This window comes from Neoarius graeffei, chromosome 13, assembly GCF_027579695.1.
Source record: "Neoarius graeffei isolate fNeoGra1 chromosome 13, fNeoGra1.pri, whole genome shotgun sequence".
NCBI classification, from domain to species: Eukaryota; Metazoa; Chordata; class Actinopteri; order Siluriformes; family Ariidae; genus Neoarius; species Neoarius graeffei.
Genome location: NC_083581.1, coordinates 55,170,806 through 55,190,412, shown reverse-complemented (window position 1 = coordinate 55,190,412; position 19,607 = coordinate 55,170,806). Strand labels below are relative to the sequence as shown.

At 40.3% G+C, this 19,607-nt stretch overlaps 1 protein-coding gene, 1 long non-coding RNA gene and 1 other non-coding gene across 3 annotated transcripts; 1 reads left to right on the top strand and 2 right to left on the bottom strand.

Annotated features, from left to right (window-relative positions):
* Positions 1-1,952: 1,952 nt before the first annotated feature.
* On the bottom strand, positions 1,953-2,024 carry trnae-cuc (transfer RNA glutamic acid (anticodon CUC)). The gene has a single exon. It is a non-coding gene; the product is annotated as a tRNA-Glu (tRNA).
* A 449-nt stretch (positions 2,025-2,473) lies between these two features.
* On the top strand, positions 2,474-5,385 carry ppdpfb (pancreatic progenitor cell differentiation and proliferation factor b). Its single transcript, XM_060936892.1, has 5 exons — positions 2,474-2,630; positions 4,271-4,360; positions 4,460-4,537; positions 4,841-4,934; positions 5,028-5,385. The coding sequence occupies exons 2-5, from the start codon at positions 4,306-4,308 to the stop codon at positions 5,143-5,145; spliced, it is 345 nt and encodes a 114-aa protein (XP_060792875.1). The 5' UTR covers positions 2,474-2,630; positions 4,271-4,305; the 3' UTR covers positions 5,146-5,385.
* Positions 5,386-6,619: 1,234 nt separating this feature from the next.
* LOC132896178 (uncharacterized) lies at positions 6,620-18,134 on the bottom strand. The gene is made up of 4 exons (XR_009655955.1): positions 18,051-18,134; positions 11,131-11,237; positions 10,560-10,667; positions 6,620-7,355 (listed from the first exon to the last, which is right to left on the bottom strand). It is a non-coding gene; the product is annotated as an uncharacterized LOC132896178 (long non-coding RNA).
* Positions 18,135-19,607: the final 1,473 nt, after the last annotated feature.

Here is a 19,607-nt window from a genome sequence, read left to right as displayed (position 1 = left end):
CACACACAGAGAAAGACCCTCGCAAGCCACTGGGCTTGAACCCAGGACGTTCTTGCTGTGAGGCAACAGTGCTGACCACTACACCACGTGTGGGGCCTGATTATTTTAAAATTGCTGTGGCACAACCTTTGCTCAAGAACCCTAACAGTCAGATCCACATAATTATAGGCCCATTTCTATTTAAAGTGTTAGAGAAAGTAATAGTAATACAGGTACTGGAGATAGTTGAGGATAATTAAGTAGTTGAGAAACTTCAGTCTGGTTTCAGAAATAAACACTGTAGACAAACAGCGCTCCTTAGGGTTACAAATTACTTTTAATGAATGAAGATGCTGGCAATACCTGTGTTAATTCTCTTTGATTTAAGTGCTGTTTGACATTATAAATCATGCTATAATGATCAGAAGATTAAAATAATGGGTGGGAATATTAGGAACAGCACTGGCCTGGTTTTACTCATATTTATCTAACAGGACCTTTGCTGTTGCTTTCTGTTAGGAGGATTCCTCCTCCTTGCTTGCATGTGGGGTACCTCAAGGCTGAATTTTAGGTCCGATTTTATTTTCTTTATATATGCTCCCTTTTGAACATGTCATCTGGCAATACAGTTCATGTGAAGCAGGCCTTGGGTTCATTGGCACATAATATTAAACCAGTATCAAGGAATTTAGGGGTAATTTTTTACTCCAGCTTAATCTCATGTTAATAAACTGGTATAATTGGGCTTTTATCAACTGAGAAATATTGAGATGATTAGATCATCTTTATCCTTTAAAGACACATACATGCTTTTATTACTTCCTGCCTGGACTGTTGTAATACTTTATTTGTTACACTGAACTGCTCTTCCATTGCGCATATATATATATATATATATATATATATATATATATATATATATATATATATATACTCTCTTTATAGCTTGTAATTTATGTTTTCTTCTATGTGAAGATAATGTAATTGCGATTAGTAATTTGCACATTTCTTATTATTGTTTCTTAATCTTTTTATTTTGTATTCATGTTTTTATTTTAGAGTTTTTAATTTCTATATTATTAAGGGTGGCACGGTGGTGTAGTGGTTAGCGCTGTCGCCTCACAGCAAGAAGGTCCGGGTTCAAGCCCCGTGGCCGGCGAGGGCCTTTCTGTGCGGAGTTTGCATGTTCTCCCCGTGTCCGCGTGGGCTTCCTCCGGGTGCTCCGGTTTCCCCCACAGTCCAAAGACATGCAGGTTAGGTTAACTGGTGACTCTAAATTGACCGTAGGTGTGAGTGTGAATGGTTGTCTGTGTCTATGTGTCAGCCCTGTGATGACCTGGCGACTTGTCCAGGGTGTACCCCGCCTTTCGCCCGTAGTCAGCTGGGATAGGCTCCAGCTTGCCTGCGACCCTGTAGAACAGGATAAAGCAGCTAGAGATAATGAGATGAGATAAGATGAGCATTCTGTTTATATTTACATTTTACACAGTGTCCCAACTTTTGGGATTATAAAATGTTTATAAACTGTTACATAATACTAGGCCTTTCATTTGTTCTTGACACTAGTGTTGTAGTGTAAAGACAGTTGACTGAGAGCATTTCTTAATCATCAAAAATTCACATCAGCCTCCACTGAAAAAAATATTATTTTCATATCCTGTCATGGTTCTTTCAACACCGCTGTAAAAAACAAGGCCAACAGCAAAGTTGTGTAATATTGTCAAAATGAGAAACCTTACATTCATTATCCATAACCACTTATCCTGTGCAGGGCTGCAGGCAAGCTGGAGCCTATCCCAGCTGACTATGGGCGAAAGGCGGGGTACACCCTGGACAAGTCGCCAGGTCATCACAGGGATAGGCTCCAGCTTGCCTGCGACCCTGTAGAACAGGATAAAGCGGCTAGAGATAATGATGATATAAATTCAACATTAAGAGAACAAGTAGGGGGGCGGAAAAAAAAAAGGTACGTGTTCCCTGACCGGGAATCGAACCCGGGCCGCGGCGGTGAGAGCGCCGAATCCTAACCACTAGACCACCAGGGAAGACATGGGAGTGGCAGTCGTTGTGCTCATCTCAATAGCAAAATGAAAACTTACAGACTTGTCTATTTGTTTGAAATATACAGGTTTCGTCCAAATTATGTTAATATTAATCCTAATGAATTATTTTTCTCCTGAATGTGTGGTGACCGTGAAATGCGTGTCCGGGCTTTAAATGGTCCTGTTGCTCGAACAGGTTGAGCCCGTCCTGTAAATCATCTTGCACATGTATGTTTTGTGAATAAATGGTTTCTACAGTTTGACTAACGCTGTATTATGTAATAACTGAGTGATGGTAAACACTTCGTTATTCCTATCACTTCACGCAAATGTCCTGACTCACTTCTATGAACAACAGACAAAGCGGTAAATCTGGTTTGAGCCAGTTTTCAGAACAAGGGTCAGTACATTGCGGGTGACGTCACTGCGCTGTATAAAAGGCCGCTCGCGAGCGCTGAAGTGCAGACAGCATTGCGGTACCGTGGCCGGCCGTGGACGGGTTTCACCACCTAAAGCTTTTCAAATGGGCCCCGTCGCCTAGCGGTTTCTCCCCGAAAGCCTCCGACTGAGTTGCACAGGGTGCTACAGAACATCAGCACAGACAAGAAGGTGAGTTTGGGAAATATTGAAACCGTTTCCAGGGTTGTGTGTGTGTGAGAGATGTTATTTAAGTCCTGATTGTGAGGGCGTCTTGAGGCCGTTTTCCTGCTCGGTGTGCTGTGTTGGGTAGCGCCCTTCCTCCTGATAAATCAACAAAAGTCACTAAAAGATTATTGTTGGAGTAGTAACTGTCCAAATTTAATGTACAGTTTCGTCGAAAATGTCTATTTGTGTATTTTCTTCCGGGGACACAATGTTATTTCTAACAGTTACTAAAAGCCGCTGGTCTAGTTTTAATATTTACAGCTATTTCGACAAACTTTGGCTGGGGAAATGGCACAGGGTGGGTTTGTTTGTTTTCTTTCTTTCTTTCTTTCTTTCTTTCTTACATACATACTTCCATAATTACTTACATACATACATTCATACTTACTTACATATGAATGTAAGTAAGTATGAATGTATGTATGTAAGTAATTACATACATACATACTTACTTACATAATTACTTACTTACATACATACATACATACATACTTACTTACATACATACTTCTATAATTACTAGGGTGCATCAGTTGCCCCCTAAAAATGAAAAGTTCCTCCGATCATGATGCATTTTTGTTTTTATGTTCCTTTTGGTAAGAAAACACACTGGGTGAAATATTTTGACAAAATTCAAAAGTTTAATGGTGGCACCAGGAGCTCAAAGTTATGGAAAAAGCTGCTATTTTATGACTTTTATATCAATTTCGATCACTTTTCATGAAACATTATGGCACCTTATAGAGTATACCAAATATCTTAGATACACATTTTTAGTACATATTCTAAATATATTATCAAGCACAGCTTGAGTTTTAGCTGTTCATTGAATCATTGTTCAACTACTTTTAAACAATACAAATGTATTATGAATCACATTAATGCTTCTCAATCCCTTGCAAAGGTTCTTAACATGATCTCTGGCTCACAAGGAATCAATAAATGGAGTCCAATATTGTGATTCAAACCTTACGCGAAAACATAAAATAAGCGTTTTTTGGCAAAAAATGAGCCTCATGGTGCCACTATTAGACTTTTGAATATGGTCAAAAAAATTTTACAGGATGTCTTTATTGGTGAAAAGGAACACCCGAACAAAAATGCATCAGATTTTATGAAAGTGAAGGCAACTGATGCACCCTAACATACATTCATACATACATAATTACTTACTTGCATACTTACTTACATAATTACTTACTTACATACATACATAATTACTTAATTACATACATGCTTACTTCCATACTTACTTACATACATACTTCTATAATTACTTACCTACTTGCATACTTACTTACATAGTCTTCTGAAAAGGTTTGTTTCGAGTTTGTTCCATGGAAGGAAAGCTACCAGTCTTTTTTTTTTTTTTTGAAAAGCTGGTCAGTCCCAGTTCAGTGCTGTGCTTAAACAGTGTTTGGTTTTACATTAAAATAACAAAACCTACCTATCAAGACCATCAGAATGTCTTTGTGTTCAGTGATGTAATTTAAATCCATTGTTTGCACTAATTTATATGTAGAGATTGGGATACTGCAATGTTGTTCAGGGTTTTTTTAGTATCACTTTAATTATCAAAATCCTTATTATATATTTTTTTAAAGGTTACCATCTAAGGAACAGTGAACAAGTGTGAAGCATGGCAGCAATCCCAGCTAGCGGATCTCTTGTAGCCACCCATGACTATTACCGGAGTAAGAACACCAGTTCTGAGCAGTCATACACATGCACACTTGACTGACATTTGTGTTTTTGAGAACATGATGTTCATGACTCCACCTGTTTGTCTTCAGGGCGCCTTGGCTCTACATCAAGTAGCAGTTCATGTGGTAGTTTGGAATACACCGGGGAAGTTATTCCACATCACCCAGGTGTGTATTTTCATAATCTTGCCTCCATGGGTCTTTACTGATTTATTTTTTCCACATTACTATTGAGAAGAGATCTGAGCAACACACCGATTTTGTAATAATCAGACGTGAAATTGATGAGCAATCGCTGATTCAGTTTTTGGGCTGGATATGATTGCTTTTTAGGGTTTGAGTGTTTAAAATGCATCTCCCATACAGCTGACTGACAGTTTATCAGAACTCAGTTTTATGATCCTGCAAAGGTCTGAATTGTGCATGTCTGGGCTGTTCTCATTGGAGGGCTTTTTTGTCATTATTTTCCAGGCCTGCCCAAGCAAGATTCTGGTCACTGGTGGTCGAGTTTCTTCTTTGGGAAGCAGCCAGGTATGGGCTCCTTGGCTGAAGAGGCCCAACAAAAGTGAGTCACATGCTTTTGGGTTCAGAAAACTCTTAATTTACACAACTTGTTAAATCTGTCCTTTTCTTAACACTCACTGATTTGACTGTGCAGATCAGGGCTGAGTGTTACTGATGGAAAGGTGATGTGTATTGCTCGGGACATGGTGAAGAGGCAGGCCAGTGAGGGTAGCGATGCTGGGAAGTCGGAGGTGGGGAGTTCTCATTCCTAAGTCTGGCTCGGGGACCAACGCTAGGGGACGGGAATTGGCCCTTTTTTTATTTTATTTTTTTCTGCTTCATGTATAGAATAGCCTGTTTTTAGGTGATGTCCCAACCATTAGTTTGTTTGGCATAAAATGAAGCTATTAAAGTGAAGTGTTTTTGTATGTTTTTACACCTGTATAAGTTTGTTACTACTTTCCACTGTATCACTATGTTCACAGAAACAATAAAACTTTGAAGTATACAAACCTTTTGGTGATGGGTGTTTTTATTTATGTGTTTATTTTATTTATTTTAAATTTTTAACTTTTTTCCCCTTGGCTATTATGTGTTGAATGTATGCTTGGTGTTTTCTCTGCACTTGTTTCTTTTTGGATAGAAATCTGAAAACATGTCAAGGTTTTTAAATTAAAGGCAAATCCTGTTAATGGTCATTTGCACCCAGCAAGTTCTTCAAATACTGATTACATGTGTACCATGGAAATAATATAGTAATACGTTTTCCTTTGCACCGTAGTTTTATTCCTTCTGTAGAACTCTATTTTTAGCTTTTTGCAGCTCAGTCCAGAGTAACAACCTGCTGATTCAGAGTCTCTAAGGAAGGAGGTTACAGCCATTCCCCCCCACCCCAGCATGCTTATAGAGCTGACCTGGAGCTGTTGTGTTACTGGCATGTTAATTCAGCCTGAGTGGGTCTTCTGTGTACGTTCCATTGTGCAAACTTGCTTTAAAAAAAAAACATTGCATGCTTAGGACAAGCAGCATGAAGCTTTTGACAAAGTAAACAAGTCTAATGAGATTCATTTGAGCGAGAAAGAAAGGGAAGTCCACAAATGCTGATCCAGGCTGTGAAAATTACAATTGGGGGGCAGGGGGAGGACAGATTTGTCCATTTTGTATAACATGAACCAAAAAATACAAAGACTTGGAGAAATTAATGATACAACGTGCATCCAATGTGCTTGAGAAAATAGAACCCAGCGTCACCCCCGCATATTCTACAGTTCATTGAGCCCTGATTTGCTGTTTGCATGGGAAAAGGTTTTGTGCAGTGTGCTGACACTATCCTTTTCTTTCAGTCTCTCTCCCCCTGTGCTTGGCAACAGGTCTGTGCAGGGGAGACCAGGTAAGGCTCTGATTGGACATTGAGGAATGAGGTTGCACACTAGGGTGCATCAGTTGCCCTCACTTTCATAAAATATGATGCATTTTTGTTTGGGTGTTCCTTTTCACCAATAAAGACATCCTGTAAAATGTTTTGACCATATTCAAAAGTCTAATGGTGGCACCATGAGGTTCATTTTTTTTGTCAAAAAACACATTTTATGTTTTCGCGTAAGGTTTGAATCACAATATTGGACTCCATTTATTGATTTCTTGTGACCCAGAGATCATGTTAAGAACCTTTGCAAGGGATTGAGAAGCATTAATGTGATTCATAATACATTTGTATTGTTTAAAAGTAGTTGAACAATGATTCAATGAACAGCTAAAACTCAAACTGTGCTTGATAATATATTTAGAATATGTACTAAAAATGTGTATCTAAGATATTTGGTATACTCTATAAGGTGCCATAATGTTTCATGAAAAGTGATTGAAATTTTGTCATAAAAGTCATAAAATAGCAGCTTTTTCCATAACTTTGAGCTCCTGGTGCCACCATTAAACTTTTGAATTTTGTCAAAATATTTCACCCAGTGTGTTTTCTTACCAAAAGGAACATAAAAACAAAAATGCATCATGATCGGAGGAACTTTTCATTTTTAGGGGGCAACTGATGCACCCTATTGCACACTCCCTACAGTAAGGGTTAAGGAGAACACAAGAGATGCTCTTTTGCTGTTTGGGGGCAAATGAGAGGCAGTTGTTAAGGGAATGCATCATGCCATCATGCAGGGTTTTTTTTTCTCTTGTATCTTCCTTGACAAATTACTTAATATTTACAGCTAGAACTGCTAAGAAAACTCTTTTAGGGTCTACATCAGATGGGCCAAGTCTTTAAATGCCATCTCTAGTGTTTTTGGAGGTTTCAAAAGTGAAAGAATATGCTGTGGCTCAGGGAATGTTACGTGAAGTCTTTATACAAGGTGTGGTTCAGATGTCTGTTTGATCACACAGTCTGCAGAACCCAGCTGTTTCGATGAGGCTGGGATGGCTTATGGACTTTTCCAAACCAAGGTCAATACCCATCGTCTGGGCTCCTGTCTTGGCAAACCTGCACAGATAGGCACAAAGATCCATGATCCAGAAATTATTGCAGACAGAAGAAGTCACAGAATATTGAATGTAGGTGAAATTGTCTAATATTTCTCAGTACTTTGATACAACAAATGCAATCACCAGCTACATTTATAACCCATTTATAACATCTATAATCTCGGGGTGGCACGGTGGTGTAGTGGTTAGCACTGTCGCCTCACAGCAAGAAGGTTCTGGGTTTGAGTCCAGTGGCTGACGGGGGCCTTTCTGTGTGGAGTTTGCATGTTCTCCCTGTGTCTGTATGGGTTTCCTCCAGGTGCTCTGGTTTCCCCCAAAGACATACAGGTTAGGCTAATTGGTGGCTCTAAATTGGCCATACAGTGGTGCTTGAATGTTTGTGAGCCCTTTAGAATTTTCTATATTTCTGCATAAATATGACCTAAAACATCAGATTTTCACAAAAGTCCTAAAAGTAGATAAAGAGAACCTGGTTAAACAAATGAGACAAAAATATTATACTTGGTCATTTATTTATTGAGGAAAATGATCCAATATTACATATCTGTGAGTGGCAAAAGTATGTGAACCTTTGCTTTCAGTATCTGGTGTGACCCCCTTGTGCAGTAATAACTGCAACTAAACGTTTCCGGTAACTGTTGATCAGTCCTGCACACTGGCTTGGAGGAATTTTAGCCCATTCCTCCGTACAGAACAGCTTCAACTCTGGGATGTTGGTGGGTTTCCTCACATGAACTGCTCGCTTCAGGTCCTTCTGCAACATTTCGATTGGATTAAGGTCAGGACTTTGACTTGGTCATTCCAAAACATTATTCTTCTTTAACCATTCTTTGGTAGAACGACTTGTGTGCTTAGGGTCGTTGTCTTCATCATCATGGTTGTAAAGAGTGCTTATTTGAATTACCGTACCCTTCCTGTCAGCTCAAACAAGTGTGGCCATTCTCCTCTGACTTCTTGCTTCAACTTGTCTTTATTCTGATTAGGGGTGCACTGGATCTGGAGCCTATCCAGGGAACACTGGGCATGCATCCTGGATGGGACTCCAGTCCATTGCAGGGCCCCTGCACATGCACACTTAGAAGCAATTTAGAGTCACCAATCCACCTATGGACATATTTTTGGGAGGTGGGAGGTGTTCTGTCATGGTCTTATCTCACTATGTACCAGACAAATGACTAGCCAGAGTCAGCATTGAGGTTCATGTGTGGTTTTACTGGAGCACTTAATGGTTTGCAGCAGGCAACTTCAGGTGTCAGTAAAGGACACAATACTAAAATACAGTGGTGCTTGAAAGTTTTTGAACCCTTTACAATTTTCTATATTTCTGCATGAATATGACCTAAAACACCATCAGATTTTCACACAAGTCCTAAAAGTAGATAAAGAGAACCCAGTTAAAGAAATGAGACAAAAATATTATACTTGGTCATTTATTTATTGAGGAAAATGATCCAATATTACATATCTGTGAGTGGCAAAAGTATGTGAACCTCTCAGATTAGCAGTTAATTTGAAGGTGAAATTAGAGTCAGGTGTTTTCAATCAATGGGATGACAATCAGGTGTGAGTGGGCACCCTGTTTTGTTTAAAGAACAGGGATCTATCAAAGTCTGAGCTTCACAACATGTTTGTGGAAGTGTATTATGGCACGAACAAAGGAGATTTCTGAGGACTTCAGAAAAAATGTTGTTGATATTCATCAGGTGGGAAAAGGTTACAAAACCATGTCTAAAGAGTTCGGACTCCACCAATCCACAGTCAGACAGATTGTGTACAAATGGAGGAAATTCAAGACCATTGTTACCCTCCCCAGGAGTGGTCGACCAACAAAGATCACTCCAAGAGCAAGGCATGTAATAGTCGGCGAGGTCACAAAGGACCCCAGGGTAACTTCTAAGCAACTGAAGGCCTCTCTCACATTGGATAATGTTAATGTTCATGAGTCCACCATCAGGAGAACACTGAACAACAATGGTGTGCATGGCAGGGTAGCAAGGAGAAAACCACTGCTCTCCAAAAAGAACATTGCTACTCGTCTGTAGTTTGCTAAAGATCACGTGGACAAGCCAGAAGGCTATTGGAAAAATGTTTTGTGGACGGATGAGACCAAAATAGAACTTTTTGGTTTAAATGAGAAGCGTTATGCTTGGAGAAAGGAAAACACTGAATTCCAGCATAAGAACCTTATCCCATCTGTGAAACATGGTGGTGGCAGTATCATGGTTTGGGCCTGTTTTGTTGCATCTGGCTTGCCATCATTGATGGAACAATGAATTCTGAATTATACCAGCGAATTCTAAAGGAAAATGTCAGGACATCCGTCCATGAACTGAATCTCAAGAGAAGGTCGGTCATGCAGCAAGACAACGACCCTAAGCACACAAGTAGTTCTACCAAAGAATGGCTAAAGAAGAATAAAGTTAATGTTTTGGAATGGCCAAGTCAAAGTCCTGACCTTAATCCAATGGAAATGTTGTGGAAGGACCTGAAGCGAGCAGTTCATGTGAGGAAACCCACCAACATCCCAAAGTTGAAGCTGTTCTGTATGGAGGAATGGACTAAAATTCCTCCAAGCTGGTGTGCAGGACTGATCAACAGTTATCAGAAACGTTCATTTAGAAAATTCTAAAGGGTTCACAAACTTTCAAGCACCACTGTACATAAACTACAATACATGACAGGAGGAAACAGGAGAACACCAAGGAAGCCATACAAGCACAGGGAGAACATGTGTTAGTCCACACAGACAGTAACCCAAGCTCATGATTGCACTGGTGACCCTGGAGCTGTGCTGTGCCACCGTGCTCACCCTTAGATAAAAATTGTTTCGATCTATAGTATTTCTAAAAAGAAGTACAGTTGTATGCCACTGGAACAAGGCCATTTCAAACATCAAATGAGTAAAATGTCTAGAAATAGGCTTATAATGAGAAATCTTTTGTAAATTCAACTATATTCAAGATATTTTCACGTGATACATTTTGTTTGCCTGTGATGACCTGGCGACTTGTCCAGGGTGTACCCCGCCTTTCGCCCGTAGTCAGCTGGGATAGGCTCCAGCTTGCCCGCGACCCTGTAGAACAGGATGAAGCGGCTACAGATAATGAGATGAGATGAGAGACATTTTGTTTGCAATGATGATACTCATGATGGAGTCTGTTTATATCTAACACTCAGGATTCATGACTTCTGTTTACTGTACCTTGGTGTGAGGAGGCAGGTTTCCAGACCATCATTTGCCTTTGCCTTGCTTGTGACAGACTAGCAGGGAAACTGTACACAGGTTGTATTTTGTTGGTAGGACTGATATCTGTGGATAAATACATAAATATGATCCAGTATACAGTATGCAATTTTAAATCATTTCATCTATCAGTATTTTCACTGCCTGTGATCATGCTTTTTACAAACCCCAGTCCAGAGAGCATGCTCAGTTTAAAACAATTTCTTCCCCACTACCAGTAACTGCAATTCTACATGAGATACATAAAAGGAACACTACTTGCTGATGTCTTGGAATGGCAGCCAAGCAAAAGTGCAGCCTTAGGAAAATATTAGTCTACACTGGGTTGCCAGACGGTGCTTTATGCACTGTAGGTGGATTATTTTTATAGAAAGAAACTCACTGCCTTGAGGTTGTTGTAGTTGGAAAAGTTGAAATTTGGATTCACTTATTGTAATTATAGACAGTTTAAACCTAGATATGGACAGAGGCTGTCAATCTGGCAACCATGTCTCTGGCCAAACAAAGTTAAAAATAGCACTGTACTTACTCTGGTAAAAGTGATTCCTTGCCAGCAGACAAGCAGCAGAGTTCACACTGCTCATGGTCTCAGTATAGGTGTGCAATATTTGGAAAGACAAAACCCCCTTTTGGAACCTAAAACAGTACAATACAAAGAAGATTCAAATGTGTGCAATGTCACTGCTTCGAAAATGCAAATGCAAATTCCAGCAAACTAAGTGGAGACATTTTAGTCTAGATATTTTCTGGCAGTGAACTTGAAACATTTTTACTCCATAGAGTAATGCAGTTTAAACAGGAAACATATCCATAAGTGAAAGTATTGGGAGGTTGTTTTAAATTTTCCTTAATTAAACATGAAAGTAGTTATTTGAAATTATACCTGTGTGAAAAGTTTCACTTAAACCTACTTAAGTAAAATGATTCAACTAAAAGTATTCTGACACACAACACATTTGTGTCCAGTTGGACTTGACAGTGTAGATGTTAACTCGACAGGAGAAATATTTCTGTAAAAGCATCACTGCATTGCATTGAGAAAGCATGAAAATGTGACTTGTTTAATAATAATAATAAAAAATTATTATTATTATTGGGTGGCACGGTGGTGTAGTGGTTAGCACTGTCGCCTCACAGCAAGAAGGTCCGGGTTCGAGCCCCGTGGCCGGCGAGGGCCTTTCTGTGTGGAGTTTGCATGTTCTCCCCGTGTCCGCGTGGGTTTCCTCCGGGTGCTCCGGTTTCCCCCACAGTCCAAAGACAAGCAGGTTAGGTTAACTGGTGACTCTAAATTGACCGTAGGTGTGAATGTGAGTGTGAATGGTTGTCTGTGTCTATGTGTCAGCCCTGTGATGAGCTGGCGACTTGTCCAGGGTGTACCCCGCCTTTCGCCCATAGTCAGCTGGGATAGGCTCCAGCTTGCCTGCGACCCTGTAGAAGGATAAAGCGGCTAGAGATAATGAGATGAGATGAGATGAAATTATTATTATTATTGGGTGGCACGGTGGTGTAGTGGTTAGCACTGTCGCCTCACAGCAAGAAGGTCCGGGTTCGAGCCCCGTGGCCGGCGAGGGCCTTTCTGTGTGGAGTTTGCATGTTCTCCCCGTGTCCGCGTGGGTTTCCTCCGGGTGCTCCGGTTTCCCCCACAGTCCAAAGACAAGCAGGTTAGGTTAACTGGTGACTCTAAATTGACCGTAGGTGTGAATGTGAGTGTGAATGGTTGTCTGTGTCTATGTGTCAGCCCTGTGATGACCTGGCGACTTGTCCATGGTGTACCCTGCCTTTCGCCCGTAGTCAGCTGGGATAGGCTCCAGCTTGCCTGCGACCCTGTAGGACAGGATAAAGTGGCTAGAGATAATGAGATGAGATTATTATTATTATTATTATCAAGAAAATGGGTGCAATGCATTAACTGAACCTGTGAAAACCTGTACAACTTCACATGTACAGATATCACATAAAAGCAGAAAAACAGGATATGTTTATCCCTGATTAAATAAAACTTGTAAGAGCACAAAGGACAAGTTCCACTACACAGAAACCCAAACCCACGCAATGCTATAAAAAGAAACATTGTTGACTTCTATAATAAGCCTGTTGATTCTAAACACACGTATCTCTTTTTATCATAAGTGTGTCAAAGGGCAGCCGAAGATCTTTAACCTCCCTCCAGCTGCAGAGTAAACAGTTAATAATATACAGCTCAGCCAAAACAAGAGCAGATTTTCTATATTGGTGGTTTTCATGACGCATAGCCAGAGGGTCTGTCATTTTTTAAATATTAATTTTGTTTGTTTACACTGATGGAAATAACAACCCACCATCATCAAGATTATTATATTTATTATTAGGTTTGTCCAATAGGGTGCGATTGGTGTCACATCCAGGGTGCATGCTCCTGCATTGCACCCAGAGTTTTGGGATAGACTTTGGATCCACCACGACCCTGACCGGGATAAAATGGTTACTGAAAATGAATGATGAAATGTTGATAGTAAATAGGCAAAATATTATTTTAATTCGTAGCATTTATTTCAGTGATGTAAAGTTATTTATGCAATGAGATTTATATTTCAATAGTTGGGTTATGTTTGTTAAATAGCCACTTATCCTGTTCTACAGGGTTGCAGGCAAGCTGGAGCCTATCCCAGCTGACTATGGGTGAGAGGCAGGGTGCACCCTGGACAAGTCACCAAGTTATCGCAGGGCTGATACAGAGACAAACAACCACCTACAGTCAAGAGCCACTAATTAACCTAACCTGCATGTCTTTGGACTGTGGGAAAAACCAGAGCACCTGGAGGAAACCCACGCAGACAACATGCAAACTCCACACAGAAAGGCCCCCGTCAGGTACTGGGCTTGAACCCAGGACCTTCTAGCTGTGAGGTAACAGTGCTAACCACTACACCACCATGCCACCCTTCTTACCAGCCAATATTATTTAAATATGTCACTCAGATCCACAAAGTATGAAAAATGCGAGTTTTTCAACACAAGAAGATGAACTTCATGTGTTCAAGCCAACATGTAATGTTCTTTGTATTATATAGACATATTCACAAACAAAAAGAACAAAAATGTATCAAAAAAATTCATTGATTTCCTCACAAGTGACATATAGAGATTTATGTCATGGTTTTGTTTCTCCATGTCCCGGATGTAGCTCAGATGAAAAATACAAGTGGTGTATTTCCCAGTAAAACACTCGTGTTCATATAAACAGTATAAATACAGTGTGTCTCTCAGTCTAGTTCAGTACACACAACCACAAAACCACAATCATGGGGGAAGACTGCTGACTTGACAGTTGTTCAGAAGACGGTCATCGACACTCTCCACAAGGAGGGTAAGCCACAGAAGGTCACTGCTGTAAAGGCTGACTGGAAAAGGTGCACAAGCAACAGGGATGACTGCAGCCTTGAGAGGATTGTCAAGAAAAGTTGATTCAAGAACTTGGGAGAGCTTCACAAGGAGTGGACTGAGGCTGGTGTCAGTGCATCAAGAACCACCACACACAGACGTCTTCAGGAAAGGGGCTGTAACTGTTGCAGCCCTAATATCAAGCCACTCCTGAACCAGATACAATGTCAGAAGTGTCTTACCTGGGCTAAGGAGTGAAAGGACTGGACTGTTGCTCAGTGGACTTGATAAACACAGTGGACCAACACCAGCAGATGACACAGCACCCCAAATCATCACAGACTGCAGAAACTTCACACTGGACTTCAAACACCTTGGATTCTGTGCCTCTCCACTCTTCCTCCAGACTCTAGGACCTTGATTTCCAAATGGAATGCAAAATTTACTTTCATCTGAAAAGAGGATTTTGGACCACTGAGCAACAGTCCAGTTCTTTCTCTCCTTAGCCCCCTCCCACTGGAAGGCCTATGATAACCCTCTCTGTTTATGGCAGAGATTCTGCACAAGTTTCTACTGTAGGTTCTTTATCATTTTCCTACTGCATTATTCTTTCATTTGACAGCCATGCTTGCTTTTAGAGAGTTGACGAAGATAATTGGTAACTTGTTTTAGCATTTAGCCCACTCACTCACTCACTCACTCTGTGATCTACTTCTGCAGGATGTGCTATGAAGCTCTTCAGGCAAAACTTCTAAATATAACCAGAGAGATCATATAGTCCTCCCTCAAGATGGACTTGCATGCAATGTAATTTGCTTGAGTTGAGTTTAACTATAGTCAGTGCCAATTAAAAAGTTTTTGAAAACATAGTACTCTTTGTTTTGCATAGTTTGTGAGCCCTCCTTTACCCCTCAGGAAGGGTGGTGCACCATTCTTTACTCATCACTGATACTAACATGGTGGCGTGTTTGGGGCTGATATGAGTGTATCAGGTGCAGCACTGGTACTGGGGTGTTTTACCCTATTTTCCTCTCATTCATTTCCACATACAATTTATGTTCATCTTCTTTTAACCCTTCTCCACTGACAGTTTCTGGCCACAGGACTGCAACACAACAATCACACTGAGGTAATTACATTTCCTAGATGTGCTGCTGTACCTGATAGTAATACCTGTGAAATAATGTGACATATACAACAGATGAATCAAATAAAATGGCAAATGTGTGTGTGGTGTACCTACTAAACAAAATAAAGATTGTTATCTCCAACGTAGTTCACATGATGTTTTAAATAATAACAATGGCGCTGTTGTGTCAACCACTTAACATGTGATACGTGCCAAGTTAGTATATACACCACCACTACCATCACAAGGTCTGTAGTGTACAGTATTTTGTCAGTCCTTATTGCATCACTGCATGTGTTTATTGCATTTTCATACACTACTGAAATTTCAAAACGAAAGGCTTCTCAAGGGCGGCATGGTGGTGTAGTGGCTAGCACTGGTGCCTCACAGCAAAAAGGTTCTGGGTTCAAGCCCAGTGGCCGACGGGGGTCTTCCTGTGTGGAGTTTGCATGTTCTCCTCGTGTCTGTGTGGGTTTCCTCCGGGTGCTCCGATTTCCCCCACAGTTCAAAGACATGCAGGTTAGGTTAACTGGTGACTCTAAATTGACCGTAGGTGTGAATGTGAGTGTGAATGGTTGTCTGTGTCTATGTGTCAGCCCTGTGATGACCTGGCGACTTGTCCAGGGTGTACCCCGCCTTTTGCCCATAGTCAGCTGGGATAGGCTCCAGCTTGCCTGCAACCCTGCACAGGATAAGTGGTTATGGATAATGAATGTAAGGTTTCTCATTTTGACAATATTACACAACTTTGCTGTTGGCCTTGTTTTTTACAGCGGTGTTGAAAGAACCATGATAGGATATGAAAATAATATTTTTTTCAGTGGAGGCTGATGTGAATTTTTCATCTCATCTCATTATCTCTAAATGCTCTCAGTCAACTGTCTTTACACTACAACACTAGTGTCAAAAACAAATGAAAGGCCTAGTATTATGTAACAGTTTATAAACATTTTATAATCCCAAAAGTTGGGACACTGTGTAAAATGTAAATATAAACAGAATGCTCATCTCATCTCATCTCATTATCTCTAGCTGCTTTATCCTGTTCTACAGGGTCGCAGGCAAGCTGGAGCCTATCCCAGCTGGCTACGGGCGAAAGGCGGGGTACACCCTGGACAAGTTGCCAGGTCATCACAGGGCTGACACATAGACACAGACAACCATTCACACTCACACCTACGGTCAATTTAGAGTCACCAGTTAACCTAACCTGCATGTCTTTGGACTGTGGGGGAAACCAGAGCACCCGGAGGAAACCCACATGGACATACGGAGAACATGCAAACTCTGCACAGAAAGGCCCTCGTTGGCCACGGGGCTTGGACCCGGACCTTCTTGCTGTGAAGCGACAGCGCTAACCACTACACCACCATAAACAGAATGCTATGATTTGCAAATCATGGAAATACTATATTTCATTGAAAATATCAAAAGGTGACAGTGATAATTTTTTATTATTTTTTGAAAAATATATGCTCATTTTGAATTTGATGCCCGCAACATGTTTCAACAAATTTGGGACAGGGGCAGGTTTACCACTGTATTGCATCCCCTCTACTTTTAACAACACTCTGTAAATATTTGGGAACTGAGGAGACCAATTGCTGTGGTTTTCAGAGTGAAATGTTCCATTCTTGCCTGATATACATTTTCATTTTCTCAACAGTTCAGTCTCCTTTGTTGTATTTTGCACTTCATAATGCGCCAAATGTTTTCAAAGGGAGATAGGTCTGGACTGCAGGCAGGCCAGTTTAGCACCTGGACTCTTTTAATACAGAGCCATGCAGTAATACATGCAGAATGCAGTTTGGCATTGTCTTGCTGAAATAATAAGCAAGGCCTTCTTGAAAAAAGATGTTGCTCCAAAACCTGTATATATCACTCAGCATTAATGGTGCCTTCCAAGCTGTGCCAGTTACCCATTCCATGTGCACTAATGCACCCGTATACCATCACAGATGCTGGATTTTGATCTGTGCGCTGATAAGTCAGATGGTCCCTGTCCTCTTTAGTCTGAATGCAGTGTCATCTGAGGGCCTAAAGATCACATGCATCCAATGTTAGTTTTCAGCCTTGTCCTTTGCAAACAGAGATTTCTCCAGATTCTCTGAATCTTTTAATGATATTGTGTACCACAGATGATGTGATCCCCAAATTCTTTGCAATTTTACATTGAGGAATGTTATTCTTAAATTGTTGCACTCTTTCCCACTCAGTCTTTCACAGAGTGGTGAACACCTTGCCATCTTTACTTCTGAGAGAATCAGCCTCTTTGCGATGTTCTTTTTATACCCAATCATGTTACTGACCTGTTGCCAATTAACCTAATAAGTTTTTAAACATTACACAACTTTTCCAGTCTTTTGTTGCCCCTGAGAATATATTTTTCAAGAAAACAATAAGATTTCTGTTTCAACATTTGATATGTTTTCTTGGTACTATTTTCAATGAAATATAGGCTTTCCATGATTTGCAAAGCATTGCTTTCTCTTTTTTATTTATGTTTTACACGGCATGCCAACTTTTTTTGGGGGGGTGGGGGACTGGGATTGCAAATTGAACTGCACTACAAAGGGAATTATCAGGATATTTGGGACATAGTTGAAAATATGTTATGTTAATGTATTATTTATATGAAGGGACAAAGGTGACAGTAACAACTGTGACATTCTTCAGTTGCTAATAAAGAGTATTATGCCAGTCTTAAGCTTGGCCATGGACTAAGATCAGACACTGAGTTATGTTCTTAGGGGGAAAAACCCTTCATCAATCTTTTTTTATGATCTTTCATACTTTAATTTATTTACATTCTTTATGAACTGCCTTTAGATATAGGTAGGGCGAGTAGCATCAAAGCACTGTTGACAAACTATTAGCTTATTATAGATAGATAGATAGATAGATAGATAGATAGATAGATAGATAGATAGATAGATAGATAGATAGATAGATAGTCATACCTTTATTGCATCTAGCCTTTGTAAATCCTTGGAGTCAACAATCCTTATTGACTAGGTTGACTGTTTCCTTCATGTTATGAAGCATAGATGCTGCTGCAGGGAAATATACCAACATAACAAGCCACCAGGATCTTTATATAGACCCCTTCCACTCAGGAATCCTCTAGATGCCAGACACCGCAGCACTTCTAAGTGATTGGTTGATGAACTGAGGCCACCCCCATTTGCTTGTGTTTCTCATACTTGGGGGAGGTGTAATCAAGACCTAAGCTCTGTTTAAAGTTAACTTTGAAAAGTGAATGCACAAACGAATATTTTGCACCCCTCCCTTCCCTTCAGCTGAAGTGTGAGTCTTAAAGGAGATGTCTGCTTCTTCGTGATAAGTTAAGTGTGGCTCATATTGCTGAATAGTGCTGAAGCAAAGTCCTATGATAATACAGAAATTTCTGCTTCTACATTATGGTATCATATAAAGGAATAAAAAATACAGAGGTCATGTGCTTTAAAGGACATAGAGGATTGAGTGGATCATTTTCCTCAATAAATAACCAAGTATAATATTTTTGTCTCATTTGTTTAACTGGGTCCTCTTTATCTACTTTTAAGACTTGTGTGAAAATCTGATGATGTTTTAGGTCATATTTATGCAGAAATATAGAAAATTCCAAACTTTTTTCTCTGGGGGCCACATTGTCGTTCCTGACTGTGATGGGGGGCCGGGGTCGGGTCAGCTATATAACATAGAATTGTACTGTATGACCCAGACAAATATGACCACCAGCAGGTCTCATTGTGTAGTAAAGATTACTAGCCTGGCACAGCCATCCCCACTACTATATCCCCACTACTAGATCAACACTTGATTCCTGGCACATATTTGTTTATCTTTACTAGTGGTTTGCAAAAGTAGTAATCGAGTCTTCACACTTTGTTTTAATTTGAAATACCACAGATATTCCATTTATTTATTTTCTAATAAAAATAACATCAAAGCTGTCAAGGTAAGAAACATCTGCCTAGTTGAGATGATTGACACTGGCAAAGGTGAGTGGAAAATTATAAATTGTAGGTAGGCCTGTTGATATTATGAATAATATTAATAATAATCGTGTGCAGCACTTAATAAAGGTCAAATAAATAGGCCGATAAAATAAATGCGTTTAAAAAAAACAGTGAAATTATAATAATATGAGCAATAGATCAATAGATCACAGCAGTTGTGCTGTGTCCTGCACGTCATTGCTCTCATCCATGGCCAAAGCAAAAAACTCGAATTCTGACGCTTTCTCATTCAGCTGGTCATACACGCTGTCCCCCAAATCTTCGGTTCACCTGGTCATAGCAGGTGCAGACAGACTTACTGCGTTGAGCGCATCCTTCTTGTCGGGACACACCTCCTCGGCCACAGCAAGCATGCATACTTTAACAAAGTCCCCATCAGTAAACGGCTTTCCATGGATAGCTAGTAGGTGAGCTACCTTATAGCTAGCTCGGACAGCAGCCTGGTTGATCTGGGTTTGGTGAAGGAATACATTCTGTTGTGCAGCCAGTCCGCAT

Coding starts and splice junctions, on each gene's coding strand:
- ppdpfb (XM_060936892.1), top strand. CDS start 4,306: ATGGCAGCAATCCCAGCTAGCGGATCTCTTGTAGCCACCCATGACTAT. Junction 4,361..4,459: donor CACCCATGACTATTACCGGA/GTAAGAACACCA, acceptor GTTTGTCTTCAG/GGCGCCTTGGCTCTACATCA. Junction 4,935..5,027: donor GCTGAAGAGGCCCAACAAAA/GTGAGTCACATG, acceptor TTGACTGTGCAG/ATCAGGGCTGAGTGTTACTG.